The sequence below is a fragment of the Hoplias malabaricus genome, chromosome 15 (assembly GCF_029633855.1).
Source record: "Hoplias malabaricus isolate fHopMal1 chromosome 15, fHopMal1.hap1, whole genome shotgun sequence".
NCBI classification, from domain to species: domain Eukaryota; kingdom Metazoa; phylum Chordata; class Actinopteri; order Characiformes; family Erythrinidae; genus Hoplias; species Hoplias malabaricus.
In genome coordinates this window covers 28752409-28776935 of record NC_089814.1, presented here as the reverse complement: position 1 = coordinate 28776935, position 24527 = coordinate 28752409, and the positions used below count along the sequence as shown (strand labels likewise).

General features: G+C 38.2%; 1 protein-coding gene across 3 annotated transcripts in view; it reads right to left on the bottom strand.

The window, feature by feature from the left end:
• Positions 1-24527, bottom strand: part of pdlim4 (PDZ and LIM domain 4) — a 73590-nt gene that overhangs the window by 21580 nt on the left and 27483 nt on the right. For all 3 annotated transcript variants that reach the window (XR_010795559.1, XM_066646747.1, XM_066646748.1), the window contains exon 3: positions 13313-13382. Coding sequence is in view for 2 of the 3 variants with exons in the window: in XM_066646747.1 (XP_066502844.1) it covers positions 13313-13382 (70 nt within the window). In the remaining variant the exon portion in view is untranslated. The remainder of the gene's footprint in view (positions 1-13312; positions 13383-24527) is intronic.

The following is a 24527-nucleotide window of genomic DNA, read 5'->3' as shown; positions in this document are numbered from 1 at the left end:
AAAATGTTAATTATAGGTTAGTATTCAATAAAGTAATGATTATATTAATTATATAATTATTTATTAATTGATTAATATACAGACAATTTTGGTTGCCAAGTACAGAGAAAGATCTCTGCACCTTTATTGCCCCTGGCTAAGCGTGAGCAAGGAACAAGGCACCCTAGGGCCTAAATCTTGTGCCAGTTCAGTCTTGCACATGGTGGCATTTTTCTCTTGATTTCATTTCCTGTGTCTATGGGCAATATGGTCAGCTTAGTACTGGTGGAACCCCTAAAGTCCCCTCTGTCAAGTAGACAACTGAGCTGCTACTCCAGTATGTGGACATGGTACTCAGCATTCCCAAGAGCCTGGTGGTTGCAAAACCAGTTCTGGAAGGACTTTTGTATGCTTAGGAATGCCTATATGGAATATATCAACCAAGACATTTTGAGGACTCTGCTGTGCTTCAAATTCAACTCATCCTCCTGTTTGGAGTTTTCACCCTGTACAGTATATGCCCATATAATCCTCTGACATTCATCTCTCGACATTTCAGTTGCCTTCCACCCATGTCTAATATGGCTGAATATATTCATCTGCTAAATGCTCTAATTAAAATTGTGACAAACTATACTCAGCGTTCAAATGTGAAAACATAATAGAAAAGGGCACAAACTACAAAAGCAAGGGGAACAAAAAGGATTTTAAAATATATAGTATAACAGAACAAAGCATCTCAACACAAAAGAAACAAGAGCAAAGAGAAACTCGGCAAGCCTAATTGAGCCGGACCGCCATTAACCATATAGCCATTGTCACAGAAGCCAAAAAACAGGAAAGCCCAAAATACATAGCAATTGTAATTGGAAGGTCTGGAGAAGTTTTGGTGCTTCATATCAATGTCTTTGTTTACAATAATAACAAATAATAACAAACTATAAAAATAGTTTATCTTTGTAGTAGCTGACAGTGTATGTATCATCATGGAAAGCCTGTTATTTTCTGTTCATACAAAGCTACAAAACTGAAGCACCATGTCGAGATGACAATAAAGCAACTTGTTTACCAGAAAGCAACAAGATAACACTTAAGTTTTTGAACATTTCTAAACCCTAGCACCATAACATTTTATCAACCAAGTAATTTATACTTGATAAAGAAACAGCATCGCTGAGCACTTTAATGTTGTGTATTGTCTTATGTAGCACCTTCGTCCTGGAGGAAAGCTATTTCGTTTCACTGTGTACTGTAAACACTGTATACTGCTGAAATGACAATAAACTTCTTGAACTTGAACTAGATATTTATGTACTGACTTATATTTCTATAAGGGTCCGACTAATAAAATGGTGTTGTAACAAATTCACAGTCTCGTTTATTTTGAGTAACACCTTGCTCTGGTTTTCTGGGACTAATGATCCATATATTTTGTTCGTTTTCATGTAAAGTAAAAAAAAAAAAAAGAAATCTGTGCAGATGTATTTTACTCTTCAGAAAGCCAGTAAAGGTGAGACGTGTCTGTGTATTCGTGTCATTATAGGGACAGACAAGATGACTTTCTCTTTGTTACATATATAGTAGAATAGCGGCTGCAGAAGTCGCCATCTCAGGGACAGGAGGGGCGGATGCCACCTTCACAGGGACAGAAGCGGCGTGGCTCGCCTCCGGTGTCTCAGAAGTGATGCCCTCAGAAGTCAGAATATAACGCTAACATATTAGCTATCAACTAATCTCAGAGGTGGTATCTTATTCTGGCCAAAATAAGTTTCACCTGCTTTGATCAGTCATAAAATTAACTTTGATTGGGCTACAAAAACAACGAACACAAAATAAAAGATAAGTTGAAAGTTACTGACAGAGCTAATCGACTTTTTCACTGTTTTAACTTCTGTATTGCAATGCTAACTGACACAAGGCGTCCCCTGTTAGTTCGCATGAAGATTGGTCTATTAAGAGTCTTCTGGAGAATCGGCTCCGCCAGCGTAAAAAGAAGAAGTGTGTAGAAGAAAAAAGCTGAGAATCTAAGAAGCAGAGTAGAGAGTCAAAAAGCAGCGAGCAGAACTGAGCGACAAAAAGCAGCGAGCAGAACTGAGAGAAAAATGATTAGGGTGGCATATGATTTCGCAAATGTCCACTTGGGGGCACTGTTGGTCCATGCTGTTTGTCTGGTTTGAACTCGGGTTGAGAGGTCACCATTAGGCAGTCCTCGGGGTCATCTGCCGAGCTTGCGATAAGATAAGAGTCCGACAGTCTTACGTGGAGGGTTCCTGGGGTCTTCCCCCTGGGTGAGTTTTATAATCCAGTTCCCAAGGCTCTGGTGAGTGATCTTTTGGTTTATTGGTCATCTGGTCATCCTCAAGGTCACTGAAAAGTGTTCTGCTTAGCCTTCTGGCTATCAGACATATGTATGTGCGTGAGTGTGTGTGTGTGGGGGGGAGCGGTGCGTAGTCTTTCAGCACACACACTCTGTGGAATGCAGCATTACATTTTCTCCTTTTATATAAAAGAAAATGGAGTCAGAGTCTTAATTTTTCATTTCTTAATCTAGATCCATCCTCCACTACACTGTGAAGGCGGCAAGCCACGCCGCTCCTGTTCCTGTGAAAGCGGCATCCGCCGCTCCTGCTCCAGTGAAGGCGGCATCCGCCGCTCCTGCTCCAGTGAAGGCGGCATCCGCCTCTCCTGCTCCAGTGAAGGCAGCAAACTGCACCGCTTTTGCTCCTGTGACTGTGACTTTGGCCGCTTCTACTACTGTGACTGTGGCACCAGCCGCTTCTGCTCCTGTGACTGTGGCTCCAGCCACCTCTGCTCGTGTCCCTAGATCGGCCCCAGGGACTTCAGGGTACTGTCCCAGTACCTGTGTCTGCTTTTGTCTTTGTCCCGGTCCCTATCACCATGTTTTTGTCAGTCCCTGTAAACATCCTAGTACCTGTTCCCGTGCCAAGTCCTGTCCAGTCCCCGTTTCAGTCCAGTGTCTTGTCTCCTGTATCGTTACCTGTCTCTTTTCCTATCCTGTCTCAAGTCCAGTCCCAGTACCCAGCCTCAGTCCTGTCACCTGTCCTGTCTCAAGTCCAGTCCCCTGTCCTCTCCCAGTACCCAGCCTCAGTCCTCTCATCTGTCCTGTCTTCATTCCAGTCCCTTGCTTCCAATCATGTCCAGTCTCTGTTCTCATCCAGTGTCCAGTCCAATGTCCAGCACCCTGTCCTGTCCCCTGTCCAGTCACATGCTCCTGTCCAGTCTTCCGTTTCTGGTCCTGTTCTGTGCCCAGTCTTGTCTCTGTTTTCTACAGCTGTTCTGTCTCAGTTCCCATCCAGTGTGCAAGCCCGATCTCCTGTCAAGTCTCCAGTCTGTCTGTCTTGTGTGTTACACATTCCCTTGAAGCCAGTCTTTGTATCTCTCTCTTGTCTCATGTCTGTTTGTGTCTTTACTCAGTTTAAGTTTCTCTGTACATGTCTCTCCATGTCTCAGTGTCTATTTAGCTCTCTCTGTTTAGGTCTCTGTTTAGCTCTCTCTGTATAGGTCTGTTTAGGTCTATCTGTCTAGGTTTCTCTGTCAATTTCCCTGTCTGTCTGGTTCCCTCTCTACCTGTCCAAGTCTCTCTGTCGAGGTCTTTCTTTGTCTAAGTGTCCTGTCATGTTATTCAAGTCTGTCTATGTTTTATTATCTTTTGTGTAAATAAAAGTCCATTGTGTTATAGCAAATGCGTCCGCCTCCGTCAGTCCGCCCAGTCCTGACACCACGCTTACTGATAAGGCATTAATTTAAATATATATAATTATCTTAGGTGCCTTCTGCACAGTAATGTATTTACAAATACAAAAACAAAACAAAAAATGCCCTCCTTCATGCCTGCTAACGACGTAGTACCCAAAAGGTGAATCCAAAATGTTTCCCATTGTCCCACGATGTCCCCACCATTCACGTGTAAATGTTTCTATTCCAATACATCTGTGTTCATGAATATTGTGATTTGATTCTGTAAAATGTCTAGCCACTGGCGAATTAAGATCCCCCTTACAGCTCTTGCACTGTGGTATTCTGGTTTTCAGTCATCTGGACATCTGTTCCTTATATCACATTGAGCATGGAAAGAATAAATAGTAAATTTACATTCACATGGTAATACTGCTATTAACTAAATACCTTTTACCACTTGGATGTGTAAAACAAATGTTTTTCACCAGATTATTACATGCAGCATAATGAAGGCAAGTAGAGTAGCCTGGAGTAGCTGGAAATATTGTGATAAACATAAGATGTAATTTAGGAACATCTGCAGCTAAGCAAATTATTATTATAGAAAACAGTATATTAATAACATTGTCCGTAGGTGCATCCGTAGCCCAAAACTACTACACTGCAAACTAGGTATGGGTGGTATCAACAGTTTTCATACCACCTCACAATATTAACACTGTATATGTTAAAATATTATTTTTCCAGCAAACTCCAGTTCATAAAAACATGTTTACAACATAAAGCCTCATACTTATGAGGACAATGTCGACTAAAAGGGTCTTTTGAGTATTTGCCCGTTTTCAGCTTTATTTCTCTTACTTTTAAACCAAACTTTGCTCTAAACTCACAACTGTGGTTGGCTACTGGGCTTGTGTTTTTCCCCACACGTTTTCAGTGTGCCATCACCAGTCAGTGAGCTCCTACATTGCCCACTCCCTGTGGCTCTCTTAAATGCACATGAACAGGAATGTGACACAACACACGTCATAATTGTGAATTAATGGTATATGGTATTACCATTGTACCACCTAACCCTACCGTAGACCCTACAGTTTCAAAAGTGATAACAGAGAAAAAAAATGAGAAAACAGATGCCATAGTTGAGTTCATTGCTATGGATATGAAACTCCTTAACGTAGTCTAAGTTGGAGGCTTCAAGCAACCAATGAAAAATATGGTAACTGACAACATTATTCCCAAACACTTCTGTATTCCACATCCACTGTCTCTTAAGTACAGAGCTTTATAAGATCAAAATGTAAGTGTCACATTTGACATTTGGACCTTGGTGAATATGGAGGCATGCATGGTTTTGACATGTTAATTTATAAATCAGGTGTGGAAACTATAGCATTGCACTGGCAACCAAATTAATGGAGGAAAGCCATATGGGTGTCCACATAGCACAACAGCTTGGGGAAATAGCGAATGGCTGATCTGAAAATCTTGCTATCTAACATTATAATAGAGAAAAGGTGGCCAGCAGTTGGTGGTTCTGCAGGTACCACTGAGAGTGATGCATCTGACAAAACTAATAACTTAGTAGTTACTTAGTAATACTAGGGCCATAATTCTTTTATTTCATACTTGTGTTACATTTGTCTTGTGTAGAACAAACTTTCACACCATTACAAGTATTAATATTTATTTACTCATGGTTATCTATTTTTCATTTAAATTATCTCCAACACAAAATTAAAATGCCCACAAAATAGAAGATTTGGGAATGGTGAATGATACAGTTTTGTTCATATAATAACAGTGTTGTGCCTTCAGGGACCAAAGATAATTTCAAGAAAAGCAGCCAACAGTAGAAGGAATCACAAGATCAAGGAGGGCCTTGGGAGAAGAAGAGAATCAGAGGCTGACAAAAGAAGCATAGACATGTATTACTATTCCTTTTAGAGTTGTTTTTCTTTGTAGACTTGAATTTCCAATGTGTAAGGTATTTTTGCTATTTTGACAGGTCTGTAACACAATCCTGGCTCAGGCAAAGAAATGTTTTCCTTCACTGACCACCTTGTGTGTTCTATGCTGCTGAAATGAGACATGTTTGAAAAGCACTGCTGTACATTAAACACCACTGTCAGTGCATACCCAATGCTGGTTCAGGCGAAGCTAAGACCAAACTGTCCCTTATTTACGAGAGTCATGAATTCAAGGTCTGCTCTGGTGTATTGGCATCCAATCAGTTTCTACTAAGGGTACAACCACCAGGAGACCTTTTCTGAAACAGTGACTTTATTATAACAACTCCCACGTCAACAGCTGAAGTGGAGAGGCTTTTCACAACTTTAAAAACAGTAAAAACAATGGAATAGGAACATCTGAATGCATTGGCCTCTTCTTGTCTGGTATGTGGCATGTATACTGATAAATCTCTCTCAGTTATAATCAAACCTTTTCTAACAATAGTAAACTCTTCTCTTGAAATGGGTTACATGCCTTGTGATTTTAAATGAGCAGTTTGACCCAAATTGTGACCCCAGTGACCTATCAAGTTATAGACTTATCTCTAACCTGCCATTTCTATCACTGGTACCAGAAAAAGATGTAACCCAACAGCTCTGTTCATATCTACATAGAAATCTGTATTCAGGCCATAACATGGCTCAGAGACAGCACTGGTTAAAATAACAAAATCTGTTTTTTCTTTTCAGATTCAGATTCAGATTCAATTTATTTGTCACATACAAAGTTATACAAGTACAACATTGCAGCGAAATTTTGCTTCTGATCAAGACTGTGTGTCTTTGCTGGTTCTCTTCAACCTAAGCGCGGCATTTGATACCATAGGCAGTTATGGGGAGTAACAGAATACATGTAACGCTGTTATGTATTTAGAACACAAAATATAAGTAACTGAATTTCGTAACAGTTACAATGAAAAAACACACTATTCAGAATACAGTAACATGGCGGTTAAAAGATTTTGCCCATAACTCACAAATTTGCAGAGACTTGTCTGTTGTTGTAACATCAGTGAGGTAAACTGTTGTCTGCACAAAAGTGTAGAGCTGCACCAGTGACTTGGCATAAGACTGTCAGGCTGTACATGTGCCCCCCTAGCCCTTGATAACTCATTTAAGGATTGTTCCCAGTTTCTATCCCAGCACCAGGTTTAAGTTGATTTGAGCACGATTGTTGTAGGCGTCAACTTTCAACATATTCGGGTTTTAAGATGCATGTAATAAATGTTCATGAGAGGGATTTTTGTCAAAGTGTTGATGAAGCAAACTTTGATTCATTTCAGGCTAATTTTCAGAGTATCCAAGATAATGTAGAGGTTGGTAAAATAGGGGTCACACAGAACCTAAAAGCTGGCTGGCTTGAGGACAATGGACAGTTTCTTTACAAAGAAAATACAAAAAATATCTGCCCTTCAATTTTTGCTAAACTCCAAGGAAGAGGTATGGTAAATAGGGTTGTTTCAACAATTATTAGTGATTTGGAAAAGCTTGCTAAAGGACTGCACTCCCAAGTAAAGCATAAATACTCTCTATTTGACTGTTGAAAGATATCCACAGTCTAATTCACTAACATCTGCTAAACTCCATACCTTTACACCACATCTGTGGCACCTGTTGTCCCCATGCATCACCTTCTGGATATTTCATGGAACTGATTCAGCACAGGCCTTTACTAAAGACCTTCATTACCTATACAGACCCCTAGGCTGCTGTAATTTTAAATACCTGTAATTTTAAATTATAACTCAGTTATTTATAATTTATTTGACCAGAATAGGATGGTTCCTTCTTGTGAGTCTTGGTTCCAAGATTTCTTCCTCCAGATTCGAGGAAGTTTTGGCTGTCTCTTTTGGCCTGCTCACCTGGGGATATCAATTTTTATTTTTGTTTTAATTCACAATTTCTGCAAAGCTGCTATGTGACAACATCAGATTATAAAAAGCGCTATACAAAAACATTTTGAAATTACCTAACAAATATATTTAATTAGGCATGTTTTGTTACAACTATTTTACCATTTTATTGTACACTAAATATTCTCTCAATTTCTGCTTTATTGTGTAGTAATAAATAGGACATAAACATTTCATTAATTGGTAAAAACAACAGGGTTCGAACAGTTTTTCCAAAGTCAAATTCAAACAATTTTCAAGCACTTTCGAGGTCCATTTTGAAGCTTTTCCAGCTGTAGTAAATTGCATATTTATCAAATTCATACACACTCAAAATAATTACTTCACTTTATATATAATATAAAAGGGATGATAAACAACCAGAACTGTATGTCATCTGTTTATAAGTAGACTTTCGTTGCTATCTAAACTTACCGAGTCTACATTTTTATTTTTCACCCTGTGCTTTTTTGCATGACATGTTTATATGTGCACATTTATCTTTTCACTTTGTGTTTTTGTGCCCCATTTTTGGTATTAGTTGTTTTCTAGCCAGTGCAAATTAAAATGTCAAATTCCCACATTTTGACGGAGTTCTCTGCGATTCACTGGGTCTTTGATGTTTTCACATGAAAACATTCTGGCAGACTGAAGTCACATATAAGCTAGCAGTATATTGGTTGCAAACAAGTTATTTGAACCAGGCCTTTAAAGTGAACAATATTAGCAGGTTCCCATCCAAGAGCCATTAATTAATTCATTCATTCATTCATTCCTTTATTTCTTTCTTGTAACTAGGGCAGAACGTTAGGGTGATTTTCTCCCTGGTGATATAATGAAAAGCCGTTTGGGAACCCAAAGTGTTGGCACTTCTGGGTGAGCCGTGTCAAAGCATCTTGGTTCACAAAAAAGAGACAGAATTCCAATAATTATCACACACATAGGCGCTAGTGTGTCCATGTGGAGCAGTTTTCGTTTTTGGGCCCTGCAAATTATTATTTTATTTCTCCATCTATTAACTGAGTTAATCAGTCATTTTTAAAAGAAATAGAGTTACATCTTCAAGCATTTTTAAGCACTTTATCTAAAATTCCAGCACTTTTCAAACCTGGAAAATACAACATTAACGTTCAAGCATTTTCAAGTATTTCACACACCTGTACGAACCCCGAAACAATTTGTTACCCTAATATTATATCATTATCCTCTTATTACCAATGTGAAAAGTGCAACCAATATTTTACATGTACATGTATTTAGCCTAATTTACCCCAACAAGGAACCTGACTCAAATTAGTGTGGCCTTTTCAAAAAATATGAGGCAGCAGATTTTACACTGCATTTTCTCTGTAACAATTTGTAGACAATACTTAAAAGTACTTGGTTGTCATAAAACAAGTGTAAGACTAGATGGGGGTGACAACGTGGAAAAGGAAATCCATGAAGAGTAGGCAATACACTAAAGAGGGGAACAAAGAGGATGCAAATGCAAAACCAGACGTCCCACAAGACACAAATTAAAATGAACCATAAACCAGAAAAAATAGCATTTATGGGGAGAGCAGTGTTGCATCATGGAAGATGTGATGTCATCTGCTTTCTTTCTCCTTTTTCTCTCCCACACACATGCAGGTTCCAGTGTGTTGTACTGAATATCTGTGCCAAGGGACACCACAAAACCTAACATGAGGAATGTCTCTATTCTGCCAATGTGCAAAGTCTTCTGGTTTGTCACTTAGAAATAAATTTGAGCAGTAAAGCAGTAGTTGTAAGGCTAATCAGTGCTCAGTGATTGATGGACTGATTACATGATAATGTTGATTATGTTAGCAGAATAAGCCTTTTGTCCTCATTGACATCATGAATGCCATAAAGATATTGTTGCAATATCCTATAACTTTTTAATCACAAAACTTAAAATGTCAATTTCTTTTGTTTGCTAATCACAAATAATGACTCTTTCAACTACTGTTGGCATACTCACATTTAAATCAGCAAAGACCTTAGGCAAACTTATTCTATTTACTACTGGTAATGATTTGTTGATGTGAAAATATTGATTAACAAGATGACATAGATGTCCACATTCATCATGTTTTTAAAATGCTGAGGTTATTATTTAACCTCATTCTAAGCAGATTATTATTGTGTATATAGTGTGTAACACAATGTTGACTTGTAATAAATACTGCTGGAATCAATGTTGTTAAAATTGTAGATATATTGCATACATAAACTTGAACTAGTAATTAAATCACAATGTATATAGTATACATTTTAACATGAGTGTTTGAAGCAGGTCCTACACAAAATGTTAGCACATCCTATCATATCAGTTAATAAGTCTTAGTAACCTTACCTTACTTGTCTTTTTTTCTAAAAACTGAAGAGTATAAAACATATACTCAAAGTCAAACTACATGTCAATAAAATGTCCTGTTTGCAAATGAAATGGTTCAGACTACTGAGAGCAAATGTTTATGATGGGAAATTGTTTCTGGTCATAAATTCAAAACATCCCAAAATACTGAATGACTGCTGTCTGAATAATAGTATAATAGAAACCAAGCATAGCTCTTTGTTCTGGGCGAGTATCTGTGGAATCAAAGCACTCACATAGTGAATGATTGTTCTGAGGCCTTGTCCTACCACTAACAGATTTTAGATTTACAGCTGTTTATACTACGCTACACAGTGCCAGAAAAGAAAGGTTGAAACAGTGGGGCTGGGAGGTAATTGAAATCATGTGGCCACTGCTGATGAACAGTGAAATTACCCATCTCACACCCCATTTCAGCCACACAACCATTCTCATAATGTATATTGACAAACTCTATAAACCAAAAAGGGAGGCAACAAAATGTTACAAATTACGCTGAAAAACACTGAAGATGCTGAATCACACAGCATGCAGAAAAACAGGCCCACTTAAAAAATACATGGCTCTAAAGGTCAGGAATATCTTCTGCAAAGAGAGTAAAGCAACATGTGTGCAACAGAAATCACTGAAATATAGTTTATATTTCCTTTAAAGCAAGGCAATTAATGGAGCTTTTAAAGATGTAAAAGTGGGGAGGGAAGGAGAAGCCCCCCACCACATTCCACCCCCACAAATGTCTCTTGTGGCTTACTGAGAGGACAAAGATAGACTGTTCTCAAGTTACATGCAAAAAAGAGATGCTGCTAGAACATGTCTATGTGTTTGTGCTGTATTCCTACAGCAGATTGTTCCTTTTGCTCTACTGAGGTGTTTCATCACATTGAACAGTTAAATACACTTTTCCCTGTAAATAAAAATTCACTTAGCTTTCACTGGGTATACTAGGCCCAAAGTTACAAATCAATTATATAATGCTTTTATGAAGAAATACCATCCCCAAAACACACTAAACCTTATATTCCAACCCCATTTCCAGAAAAGTTGTGAAACTGTGCAAGATGTACACTTAATTTACACTTAAATAATACAAAGATGAAATTTTAAATGTTTTTTTTTCCTCATTTTGAACATGATGCAACACTTTGCACAAACATTGAGATGAGCATGTTTGAATGTATTGTACCATCTCTTCTTTTTTCAACTCTCTATATACTTTTGGGAACTGAGGAGACCTACTGCCATAGGTTTGGATGCTAAATGTTTCCCATTCTTGCTTCTTATAGGATTTCAGCTGCTCAACAGGACAGGATCTCTTATTTTGGATGGCAGCATGTTGCTCCAAAACCTATATTTATCTTTCTGCATTAATGGTGCCTTCAGAGATGTGCTGAAGTCCTATATGCCATGTGCCCTTATTCATACCAGCATTTCTGGACATTGGGATGGTACAACTACACTAAAGGTGTATGTGATGTATCCATTATGATGTGTACCGTCATTCACTCCACGATTGCAGTGCTACAGACACAATACTCGGAGGGTTTTTTTTTTTTTAAATTTCTGGTGATTTCAATCATTTCACACTGGACTCCACTCTCCCTCCTTTTCATCAGTTTGTGGACTGTTCCACCCGAAAAAACATCATTTTGACCTACCGTATGCAAATGTTAGGGATGCATAAAGGGCAATCCCACTACCGCCGTTGGAGAAAGCAGATCACAATCTGGTTCTCCTACAGCCTCAGTACACACCGCTGGTACTGAGGCAGCCTGCCACAACATGTTAATGCAGAGTCTGGTCTCCAGAGGCAGAAGAAACCCTCAAGAACTGCTTTGACACAGCTGACTGGAGCTAGCTGCTGGATCCACATGGAGAGGGCATTAAGGGGTAACACACTGCATAAAGGAATACTTGAACTTCTGTGTGGAAATTGTTCCCACAAAAACTATGCTGCTTTCTGAACAACTAACCCTGGACTACTAGCAATATTAAGGATTTTCATTCATTCGTTCATTTCGGTAACTGCATATCCAGTTCAGGGTCGCTGTGGGTCCGGAGCCTAAAAGGAATCACTGGGCGCAAGGCAGAAACACACCCTAGGGGGGCACCTGTCCTTCACAGGGCGACACACAAATTCACTCACACACTCAAACCCATGGAAAATCCATGGACACCAATCCACATAACAATGTGTCTTTTTTGAAGATCGTTGGAGGAATCCAGAACACCCGAAGGAAACACACGCAATGTCATGGCGATGACAGAAACTGGCTGAACTGTTCATAAATTCCAATTTACTAAAATTGAGATTTATGTAAATGACAAAAGATTGTGTAAATTTTGGATGTCTAGTAACATCCTTCTACTCAGTTCTGAAAAACAGTTATAAAAAGCAGTTATATAAACCAACTCCCTTATTTAATACTAAATCTGGGTAATGATTTCCTCCCACAGTCCAAAAACACATACTGGTAGGTGGACTGGCTATTCAAAATTGTCCATAAATATGAGTGTGTGAATGAATGTGTGAACGTGTGATGCCCTGAGATGGACTGACGCCCCCTCAAGGGTGTGCTCCTGCCTTGTGCACAATGATTCCGGGTAGGCTCTGGACACACCCCAACCCTGAACCGGATAAGCGGTTACAGACCACAATGAAAGATATTACCTTATAGTTTTTCATTGTGTATTCCAGTTATTTTGAATATTTTTTCTGGCCATTTACCAATAGCAGTACCACTGCTTAAACAAAACAATTTTTTTTTGTTTTGAGAAGGAATAAAGTAGATTTTGACAATATTCAAACTTATGCCTGGTACCACTTTTAATTAATAAGTTCCAGAGTTTAAATTAGTTAATGTTATTGCTCACATAATGCATATTACATCACATTCTATAAACCATTTCCGATGTTGCCAAGAACAGGAAATAAATAAATATGTATGTAACTGATATTTTAAAGGGACCTTGATGAACTATTGATGATTAATTTTCCAACTATTAATTGCCTGTACCAGTAATAGACTACACACATTTTCCTACACAAACTACATAAAATAAAATTTTTAGCTGAGTAATATACAATAGCAATTAAAAATCAGAATACAATAGAATTCACCATATATGAACTATGATTCAAGACATACAGTCTGTAATCAGTTTTTGATTGCAAAGGAGAGACTGAGGGGGGAAAATATAGAAAAATGCAGAGATGTTGGCTCATCTGCTGCTCTGGTATTTCTCTCCTGGTGAGTTTCAGTAGAAACACATATCACATATCAAAGTCACATATTGGGATGAGATACAAACATTTATTTTTGTAATTATAATCAATCAACCATCTTCCATACCTGTGACTTAGCCTCTGGTGGTGTGATCTTGTAGTCCTTTACAGCTGGATATAAGCTTTTCTCCACAGACCTTAAAAAAAAAAGAAATAGAAAGTAAAAAGTTAGCTGAATTGAACTATATTTTCAGGCAGATTCAGTGAAACTAATCTTACTTTCATTTTAAAAAACTGCTTACTTATTTTTTAAAACTTTTGTAAACAGGCCATTGAGTGCTGCTACTACAAACCACATTTCCAAAAATGGTTGGACACTGCAAAATGTAAATAAAACCAAAATTCCATGATGTGCAAATCTTTCAAACCTTATATTTAAATGGAAAAAATAGTACCAAGAAAACATTTTAAATGTTAAAACTAAGAATACATTATTTGAAATATATTTGCTCATTTTGAATTTGATGCCAGCAACATAATCCAAAAAAGTTGTGACAGAGGCGTGTTTACCAGTAAGTTGCATCCTGTCTTCTTTGAACAACACTGTATATGTTTGGGAACTGAAGAAACCAACTGCTGTATTTATGAATGTTTTCCCATTCTTTCTTGTTACAGAATTTCAGCTGCTCAACATCTCAGGGTGTCCGTTAAAGTGTTTTTTTTCTTTTCATGATGCATCAATTTTTTTCAATGGGTGACAGGTCTGGAAGGGCTTAGAACCCAGACTCTTTTACTAAGGAGCCATGCTGTTGTTATTCATGCAGAACATTGACTGGAATAAGCAAGGACTTCCCTGAAAAAATGCGTTGTCTGGAAGACAGCATGTTGCTCCAAAACGTGTAAATATTGTGCCTAGTGCCCTTATAACAAGGTGGATTGTCCCTCTCTTCTTTAGCCTGGAAAACACAGCATCCATGATTTCCCAAAAAAATAAAATAAAATAATAATAATAATAAACAGTGAGTTGCCTCATTTTACAGTTTGTCAAGTCAGTTTGTGTGTTGGTAGGCACTGTGGATACACAAATTATTTCATAGTTTGTCCCCTCTAAGATATTGTAAGATATTGCTAAATTAAATATATCAAATTAACTAAATCACAAGAATGAGACCTGTAGCTGTTTATGGTCCTACTGAAACAATTGTAGTTGTATTCTACAGCAAGACCAAAGCAAAAAAACATGCTTTTTGCTCATTAAGCAGTTAATAAGAAATGCATACACAGGTTTATTTTTGTGCCTTTATTTCCTTTGCACAGACTTCTCATTTGTAATAACTTGTGATTTCTTATGAAACAAAAGGTCCTTGTCATCTACCTTCCAGGGATATAAAATGAACAGGGCTAGGTTTCCCAAAAGCATATTAGAACAAATAAGATAAAATAAGAAAAATTACTTAACACACAAGTCATTTTTGGGAAACTGGGCCTGGGGTGCGCTTCCCATACAAGGACGGAGCCTACCATTGAATTAACACGATACAATGCATTGTTAAACTAACTAACATCTGTTTCCCAAAACCGTTGTAGTCTGTTAGTACCACAGTAGTTTGAACAATGTTGGTTTAAACCACCATAGTCCGAACTAAATGGTTCCAGAACTGATTGGTCTGACTTTCACAGTGGGAAACCTGCAAATACTCACACGTTTGTAAAAGTGAAAATATGAGTTGTGACCAAAATTATTCATATTGCAAAAATATATAATCAGTAGCAAAAAGAATAATGTTACTTGAATTAAAAATAATGCGTTTGAAAATAAAATAAAATAAATAATAGGCAAAGATTATTTTGTAACAAAATAATTGTATTTCAGTGTGTTTATTGTTATAAAAAAATAGATATTAAGTATGTTACAAAAGTTTATAAATATGATGGCGAGGCGTCTCAGCAGTCTTTCTCAGTTGCGCAGTGGTCTTCACATGAAAACCCACATTTATGCATCACACAGAGGTGGGTTCGAAACCTGACGATGTTCACTGTATGGTTTTTATAATGACACATTAATGATATATATTTATAGCATATACCAACTTGATAATATCTTTTACACCCCCCCCCCCCACACACACACAGACACATAAATGGTACAGTTAAATTGTCATTTATACCCTGTTTTTACATGATTTGTTTGCATTTTTTTATTTTTTACCTCTGTAGTTTAAAGCAGGTGGGAAATATGTGAGAAAACAACTGCTATATGTTTATGCCCTAATCACACACTTAAAAATAATGGTTCTACAAGGGTTCTTTAGTAAAGAAATTGGTTATATATAGATCCTTGAACACTTGAAAGAACTTAAAGGTTCCTTTGCATCATGAAGTTCTTCAGATTGATTGAGAATGTGCTATAGATGGTTCTATATAGCACCTGGTAGAAAAAGCTTTAGGTTGGCACCATAAACAGTTCATTTTTTGTTACAAGTTTAAAATCATAATAATAGAAGGACACATGTTTTGTGCCGTATAGAACCCTTTTTGTAAAAGTTGCTATATAGAGCTATCTATAGCACATTCTCCATCAGTCTGAAGAACACTTTCATGATGCAAAGAAACCTTTAGTCATGCAAAAGGTTCTTCAAGTGTTTAGAACTCTAAATAGAACAATTTCCCCGCCAAAGCTGGGCTGTCTCCTGGACCCCCCTCATCTGCCTGTCCTGCCGCCTCAATGCCCCCTGGCCTTGAAGCATCTGCTGCCAGTGCAGTGAATAGCTCCTCAGATCCCCAAATAATTTTAATCCCCAAAAAAGAATAAACAAATCCATAATAAAATAATATTCTATTTCATCTTGAACTACTACATTAAAATTATTATATCCCCCCACATATACCTAGGACCCTATCTATATAGGATTTTGCTATTCCATTTTTTGGTCAGTGCCTCTATCAGTTGTATTTAAACAGTAATTATGTGACATAGCCATATTCATTATGTTGTTTTCTTCCCTAAGGGCTCTTTGCTACTCAATTATGTAATCACTTGAGGTTTAAATGCTAAATGATGTTTGATATTTTATTGAAACTGGCCATGATTTGCCCAAAATTTTACCAAGCTCCTGTTGTATTTTTTTACATATTTCTCAATGTACAGCCTTCAAAACATATTCTATTACCTGATATCTCTGCACACATTGTTAGTTTGGGGCGTCTGTTAGTTGAAAATATAAAAATTTTCTACGATAATTTATTACATGGCATATTACTGTGACAAAATAAATTAGTAGCATCAGACAGACTTATTTTATATTTGGTGATCTAATCCAATATTATTTGATGTGAAACCTACAAAAAATTTTGAAAAACTATAAATCAAAAATGGGGGTATATTTTTGCTGATGATTCTTTTTTTTTTGCCAGGAGACAGTGGGTTGGCATCAAAATGAAACTGAAAGTAAACACCATTGTTCTTGTCCCTGAGCAAAGACCTCAATTATGATTAGACTACTATCACTTATAAGAGCAAAATAAAACATGGATTTTGAAGGAGTGCCTTGTTTTTTAGGTGTATTTCACACGGGATTACTCCCAGAGGCTTCACAGCACTGTGATGAGAGGGCTATTTTTAGAAACGGTAGGATCTGCGGTTTCTAGAAGTATGCATAGGACACAGATTCCTTCAGGCACTCATGAATTGTAAAGCTGAGAATATAAGTTGTACTTTTTATGCCGCAGAATGCGGGATTCAGAAACATTATTGTTTCAAGTGGGACAAGATGAGAAAAAGTATTGCTGGAAAACTATACCATAACACAGTGTGGAGAATGAAAGCTGCTAATCCTTAAATATTGCTCTCCTGTTCCTCATATTAAAACATTTTTGTACACACATTTTTTGTACTAAACCATAGATAAACTTATATATGTTTAACTTATATAACTAATTATTATCATAGGTGTAGGGTGGGCCATTTATATGGATACACCTTAATAAAATGGGAATGGTTGGTCATATTAACTTCCTGTTTGTGGCACATTAGTATATGGGAGGGGGAAAACTTTTCAAGATGGGTGGTGACCATGGCGGCCATTTTGAAGTCGGCAATTTTGGATCCAACTTTTGTATTTTCAATGGGAAGAGGGTCACGTGACACATCAAACTTATTGAGAATTTCACAAGAAAAACAATAAAACAATGATGTGCTTGGTTTTAACATAACTTTATTCTTTCATAAATTATTTACAAGTTTCTGACCACTTATAAAATGTGTTCAAAGTGTTTCCCATTGTGTTGGATTGTCAATGCAACCCTCTTCTCCCATTCTTCACACACTGATAGCAATACCACGGGAGAAATGCTAGCACAGGGTTCCAGTATCCGTAGATTGATATTTGATATTTTCTTGAAACTGGCCTTGTTTTGACCACAATTTTACCAAGCACCTATTGTGTTTTTTTTTATTAATATATTTCCCAGTGTACAGCCTTCAAAACATTCTCACATCAGATATCTTGAAATAACACATGGCTCTATCAGAAATTGTTAGTCTGGGCTGTCTGTTAGTTGAAAAATTAAGCATTTTGATTATAATTGTCAGGACTGAGCGGACTGATGGAGGCAGACCCAAATGCAATAACACAAACATTATTTAAACAAAAAGACCTGAACAGAGTGACTAGGACAGAGAGACTTTACAGGGAGAGCTAAACAGACAAAACCTAAAAAGATAGAGCTAAACAGAATAAAACTAGACAGAGAGAGCTAAAGAGAGGCCTGAACAAGGAGAGCTAATAGACTAGAGACAGAAACCACACACAAAGCACAGGAAAAGAAACACTAACAGGCCAGAGAGAGAAATAGACAAACCAAGCACACGCAGCAAAGGAAAGGAAGGAAACAGACAGACCAGACAGGCATACCAAAGAAAAGGGAAACCGACCAGAGAAACACAAACTGACTTGATAGGGAACTGGGAATGAGGAACAGATGAGACAAACAGACCAGAGACAGACAAGCAAATGAGGAATGTCCAACAAACAGGAAGTCACATAAAAGAACTTTAATATACAACACAGACAGGGGACACCTGAGACAGATAACGAGGAAGCAGGATTACAAAGGAGACAGGTGGAGACACTGACGAAGGGGTGGAGCTAAGGCGGGACTAGGGCGGAGACAGGAACCAAAATTAACAGAACCATGTTCAAAAGCACATGGTGGGGAAAATAGACACATGAGAGGACCAAGGCGTAACAATAATTTATTACATGGCATTTTACTGTGACAAAAATAAATGAGTAGCATCAGATGGACTTATTTTTCTTTATATTCTAAGCTCTAAGATGTATGACTGATAAAGCTCTGACAGTCACAGTAGACCCAGCCTTTCAGCATTTAGTCCAGAGCCAATATGGACAATATCCCAAACAATAAAAATTGCTTTGGTACATTGGCAATTTACTCTTCATGTGTTGAATGTTAGTCAAACACAAAAATGTTTTCTCTAAACAGACGTGAATTTTTGCACAGTGAACAACATTAATCAATCAATGTACATATTTAGTGTCCTTTGTTTTCGTTGTAGTGAGTATCCATTCAGGGTGGCACGGTGGCACAGCAGGTAGTGTCACAGTCACACAGCTCCAAGGACCTGGGGGTCATGGGTTCAAGTCCCGGTCCAGGTGATTGTCTGTGAGGAGTTTGGTGTGTTCTCCCCATGTCCGCGTGGGTTTCCTCTGGGTGCTCCAGTTTCCTCCCACAGTCCAAAAACACATGTGGATTGGTGACTCAAAAAGTGTCCATAGGAATGAGTGTATGTGTCGCCCTGTGAAGGACTGGTGCCCCCTCCAAAGTAATCATTTACATTAGGTCAAAAATAGCAATGTGTTATTTCTGTTTAGGACAATTTAATATAATTGGATTGCCCCATCTTAAAAAATCCAAGTTGAATACTCAGTCAATGACAAATATTTTGTGTGATCGATTACTTCAATTTTATTAGGTTCATGCAATGTATTATTTTTTTCAGTGTTCATACACATGCAGCAAACAGTATCCAGAGTACTCATGTTGCTATTTAAGCAATCAGTATAGTTATAAAGATAGTAAATAAATTGAATAAGGTGACATTGCCTTCTTCGATCAGCAGTATGTATACTAGAACGGTGTTATTATTTAATTTGCACATTAAATACAGCTGTCAATAATTAAAAGGGGACGGCACGGTGGCGCAGCAGGTAGTGTCGCAGTCACACAGCTCCAGGGACCTGGAGGTTGTGGGTTCGATTCCCGCTCCGGGTGACTGTCTGTGAGGAGTTGGTGTGTTCTCCCTGTGTCCACGTGGGTTTCCTCCGGGTGCTCTGGTTTCCTCCCTCAGTCCAAAAAAAAAACACATGTTGCAGGTGGATTGGCGACTCAAAACTGTGTGTGTGTTGCCCTGTGAAGGACTGGCGCCCCCTCCAGGGTGTATTCCTGCCTTGCGCTCAATGACTCCAGGTAGGCTCTGGACCCACCGTGACCCTGAATTGGATAAGCGGTTACAGATAATGAATGAATAAGCTGTCTAACAGCTTGACAATGGTAATTCTCCCTGATTTTTGTGGTCTAGGTTATAAAAGTTATGTACCTTTTCCAGAGCTATCTGATAACTTGAGGACAGAAACTTTCTCTGAATCTTGTGGTCCATAATCTGATAGTTTATTTCCTCCACAGAGAAAACAGTTGGTGTACAGGGTGTCTGTAGTCCACCTATATCAAAGCAGGCAAAAGAAAATCCTGGCAACAAAGAAGCTGTTGTAAATCCACTAGTGGTGAAAACTCCACCACAAGATGAAGTCACTCCCCTCTCAGCTGGCATTGCTATGATTAAATGAGAAAGTCATGTCTCAAAAAGTGCAGAGGCATGGATTGTAGAGTTCTAGACCTACTCTATGGCACAGTGCTGGACTAAAAAAGTATTGGACCATCTGAACCAAAAAAGTATTACCACAAAAAGCAGTAATATAAAGGCAGAGGGATGTGAAATGTTGAGAAATTACTCACACTATCCTAGAGTCTCAAAAGGGACAAAGCAGTTTGAGATCTGAAACCAAAGAAAAACAATTCTTTTGGTGAATTGTCCCCCTCAGAGTCTTCTCCTTAAACTCCTGCACTCTCAGAGCCCATATTTTATGATACACTTAGCCAAAACCCACCAGCTCAGAAGGATTCTTTCCAACAACTCTTGTGACTAATGGAAACAAACCTCTGCCGTCTGCTATTGACTCTTTGCAATGACCCAATTCTTTAACAAGAAACTGAAGTAGAGATGTGGGGGTTGGGAGAGGGAAAACAGGCAGAGAGGGAACAACTGTTTCCAGCAGCTGTGTTATATCATCACTAAAGCCTGAAGAAGCTGAGGACATACTGGTTTGTGTGTGTTTTGGGAAAGGAGTTTTGTTTTTATTGAGATATTTTTCTATGTCACTGTCCCAGAAGTGAATTCACAAAATTAGTCCTTGTGTAAGGAACAATATTTGGCAGCACAGAAATATATAAAGAATAGGACAATGTAATCCATATGACTACACTGAGAAAAATATCTAGGCCTTTCTAGAAGTGCAGCCATGCTTAAAAAGTGATCTCATCCATGGAAAATAGAGGCCACTTCTTCATTCTCTCTGCTTAAGCTTACGTGACAACATGTATTCATAACACATTCCTTGATTCTGAGGTATGAGGATTACTAAAATAATGCGTTGCTACAATTTGCTGCTTGAAAATGTGTTGACTTTGATAACAATTTTTTAGTATATTAAAATGAACATAAAGAAGTAAAAGAAACAACATTTTAAGAGACAAAAAGGACTAAAAAACTGGCAATTTTTCCTGGTCAATATTCCTGGTCAAAGCACACTACAACTTCAGGTGAAAATGAAAAAAAAACCTCTCTCTAAGGATAGCACTGTGAGGCAGCAAGTAGTGTCTCTGTCACACAGCTCCAGCATCCTGGTGACCATGAGCAGTTTGCTGTGTTCTCCCCTATATGGTCTCTCTATATACACAATACTACCATAATATCCTAATATCTGTGTGACCAGTTAAGGAGATATTTGTTGAAGAGTCCTCTTGGTCTTAAAAAACTGCATAGCTTGATGTGTTCCATCTAAACATATCAGTACTTAAAAAATGATTATCAATCACTCTGGCAAGTCACTTGCCATCCCTGGTAATAGGGCGCCACAGGCAGTACCAGTTCAACATTCTGTCTGTTTATTAGCACAAAGCACCATCTAAAACATGAAAAAACAGCCTATCAGCTTAATCAGGACCAAGACTGATCAAAGAAGTCATGTGGCCACAGCTTCAATTCAATTTGTGTGGTTTATGGTCTGGAGCTAGTCCTCTTGGGTCAACTATCTGGTTTCTTCCACAGCTCCTTGCCTTGAAATGCACAGCCAGTGGATTAATTCTATTGGCTAAATATATTTAATTTGTCACTCAAACTGGGCCACATACAGCCAACTTTTACAGATACAGTGGCTAAACAGCTTATAAATAGGCTTCAAAAAGTACAGAATTTTCAGTTCAAAGGCAAGCTCCACAAAGTCTTTTGTTTTTTTTAATTTGTTGAGTTTTTTTACGCAAATCCCCTTTTCTACCTCTAGCGATAATGATAGTGGCTGTGTTTGTCTAAGTGCCAGCTAGTTAGCTCTCTGGAGGATAAAATGGACCAGATAGAAGTGCACATTCAGGATTTATTATTAAAGGATAAACAACGAGATTCACTGCTAGCAACTCTGGGTGTCTTAGGGAGAATCAGAACGCCCTTGACCCCAGTGTTTGAGCCCAGCCCTCACAGCAAGGTGAATAGGTGAGGTATCATCAGCATAACCGGAAAGCTAAGGCTCCTCTGATTTGCATGTCAAAAAGGTTTGCCCTGCTCTGCGAAGCACCCGCTGAGGAGCCTGTTAAAAGTGCTCTAGTTATAGGAGACTCTATCATTCGACACATGAAATTAGCTATCCCTTTAAGGGCGTCAGCAGTAACAGTTAGCTGGTTATCGGGAGACAGGGCGCCGGACATTAGTGGAACCCTTAGATTGTTAGCTAATCAGAGATATTCATATTCAGGATAGTCATTAAACTGCTGGATGTCCAAGTGGTGTTCAGAAAATCGAGTGTGATTTATAGATAATCGGTTACATTTCAAGGGCAAGCCTGGACCTATAAGTAGGGATGTTGTCCACCCTACTCGAGAGGGTGCTGCCTTCTTTTCTTGCAGTATAGTCAGCAGAGTAGTGTAAATAGCTGCTAACAAACCAGAGCTGGGACCATGCCGCAGACAGAGAGGCTAAACCGACCATTTGGGAACTGCTTTGAAGCATCACCTAGGTTCAATTGTATTGAGACTGTGTCTTTGCCCCAAATTAAATCTAAATGTAGAAAAACTCAATCAGCACATTTCAACAATCTAATCAATATTAAATCATATTTTGAGGATAGCAGCAACACCTCCGATCTAAGGTTTGGGTTACTCAACATATGATGACTAAACTCAAAAGCAGTCATCTTAAATGAAACTATAAGTGATTATATATTTTATGTTTTCTGTTACACAGAAATGTGGGTTAGACCGGATGAATATTCAGCACTAAATGAAGCCACCCCTGTAGGATATAATTATGTACACTGCCCAAGATTATGAGCCAAAAATGTGGAGTATGTGTAATCTATCAAAATACCCTATGTATATATCAGTCAGAAACTATGTGACACATTTCTTTCGAGGTTCTTTCCATCATCATTACAAATCTGGTCACAAAAAACAACACATTTTCACTATATAACATTTACAGACCACCAGAGCCCTGCTCACAATTTTTTTAATAATTTAGTAATTTCACATCAAACCTAGCTCTGTGCAAACATAAAATTATAAATGTAGGAGATTTTCGTATCCATTTTGAGAAGGCAGATGTCCCACTAAAAAAAGGCATTTACTTCAATCCTAGACTCTGTTGGTATTCCCCAAAGTGTAACAGGGCCTACACACTACTGTAGTCACACTTTAGATTTAGTTTTGATGCTAGGTCTTAACACAGACAAGCTTAATATCCTACCAAAAACCTCAGCAATCTCAGATTATTACTTAATTTCATATGAGCTACATTTTAGCCATAATAAATGTTTATACCCACCCTATTCTACAAACCATTCAATAAAACCATTTACTGCCCTACAATGTATAGAAAACCTCCCAGAACTATTAACACCAGTTCCCACTCCATCAGTCCCAATTTAGCTAGATGTGCTAACCAAATATTTAGAAAATACCCGTCTATCTACTTTAGATAATGTGGCGGCACTTAAAAGAAAAAGGATAAGACAGAAAAAGCTCAACACAGGGTACAATGATAAAACCCATACCTTAGTACAAACAGAAGGAAACTAGAGCATTAATGCCGATCAACCAAGCTGGAAGTTTTCCACTCTGCCTGGAAGGACAGCCTTATAGAAGTAGTATATATCCTACACTTTCTGTCAAACATCTGATTTATGACCTAGGTAACAGGTCAGTAGAGGATACCCTTATATGGGCATGTCCGGGCGTGTCCTCCCAGCACCCACAAACCTTAACACCCCTCCACCCTGGTATATATGGTTAACTTTCAACCTGTGTGGCAAACTCCATTCAGATACCATTTAGACACCACTTTGAAAGCAGCAACAGACACCTACATTCTCGTTGTCAGGAACGCAGAGGGCGGACTGACGGAGATGGACACACACGCTAAAACACAACAAACTTTATTTACAAAAGAATAACAAAACAGATACATGGAGCTAACAGAGACTAAACTAGAATACGGGGAGCTACACAGGGCAAACGGGAACAGACAGACTAGAGGGAAAACCAGACTATGAAGCGAAACAAGGACAGAGGAAACGAAATGACAACATGAAACGACTGAGACAGACGGACCGGACTGAGCGACATGACAAAGGGACAATGGAAGCAAAATAATACAAAGGTGAAATGTCCAATGAGAGGAAGTGAGACAAGGGGACTTAAATACACACAAGGACACCTGAGACTAATAATGAAGGGGCAGGATTACAAACAACATTGACGAGGAGGAGGAACAAATGCGGGACATGGGCGGAGACATGGACAATAACAAACAGAGCCATGTGCTACATGAACACATGGTGGGGAAAACAGACAGGACTGGGCCAGGATGTGACACTCGTTAAGTAGCAAACTACAGATATCTACCTTGATTTTGTTGTAAGAACTTCAGTGTTATAATCTTTTCTAGTATACTTAACAGGGTTTTTTTTTGTCTAGGTACATCTGAATTAGAAACC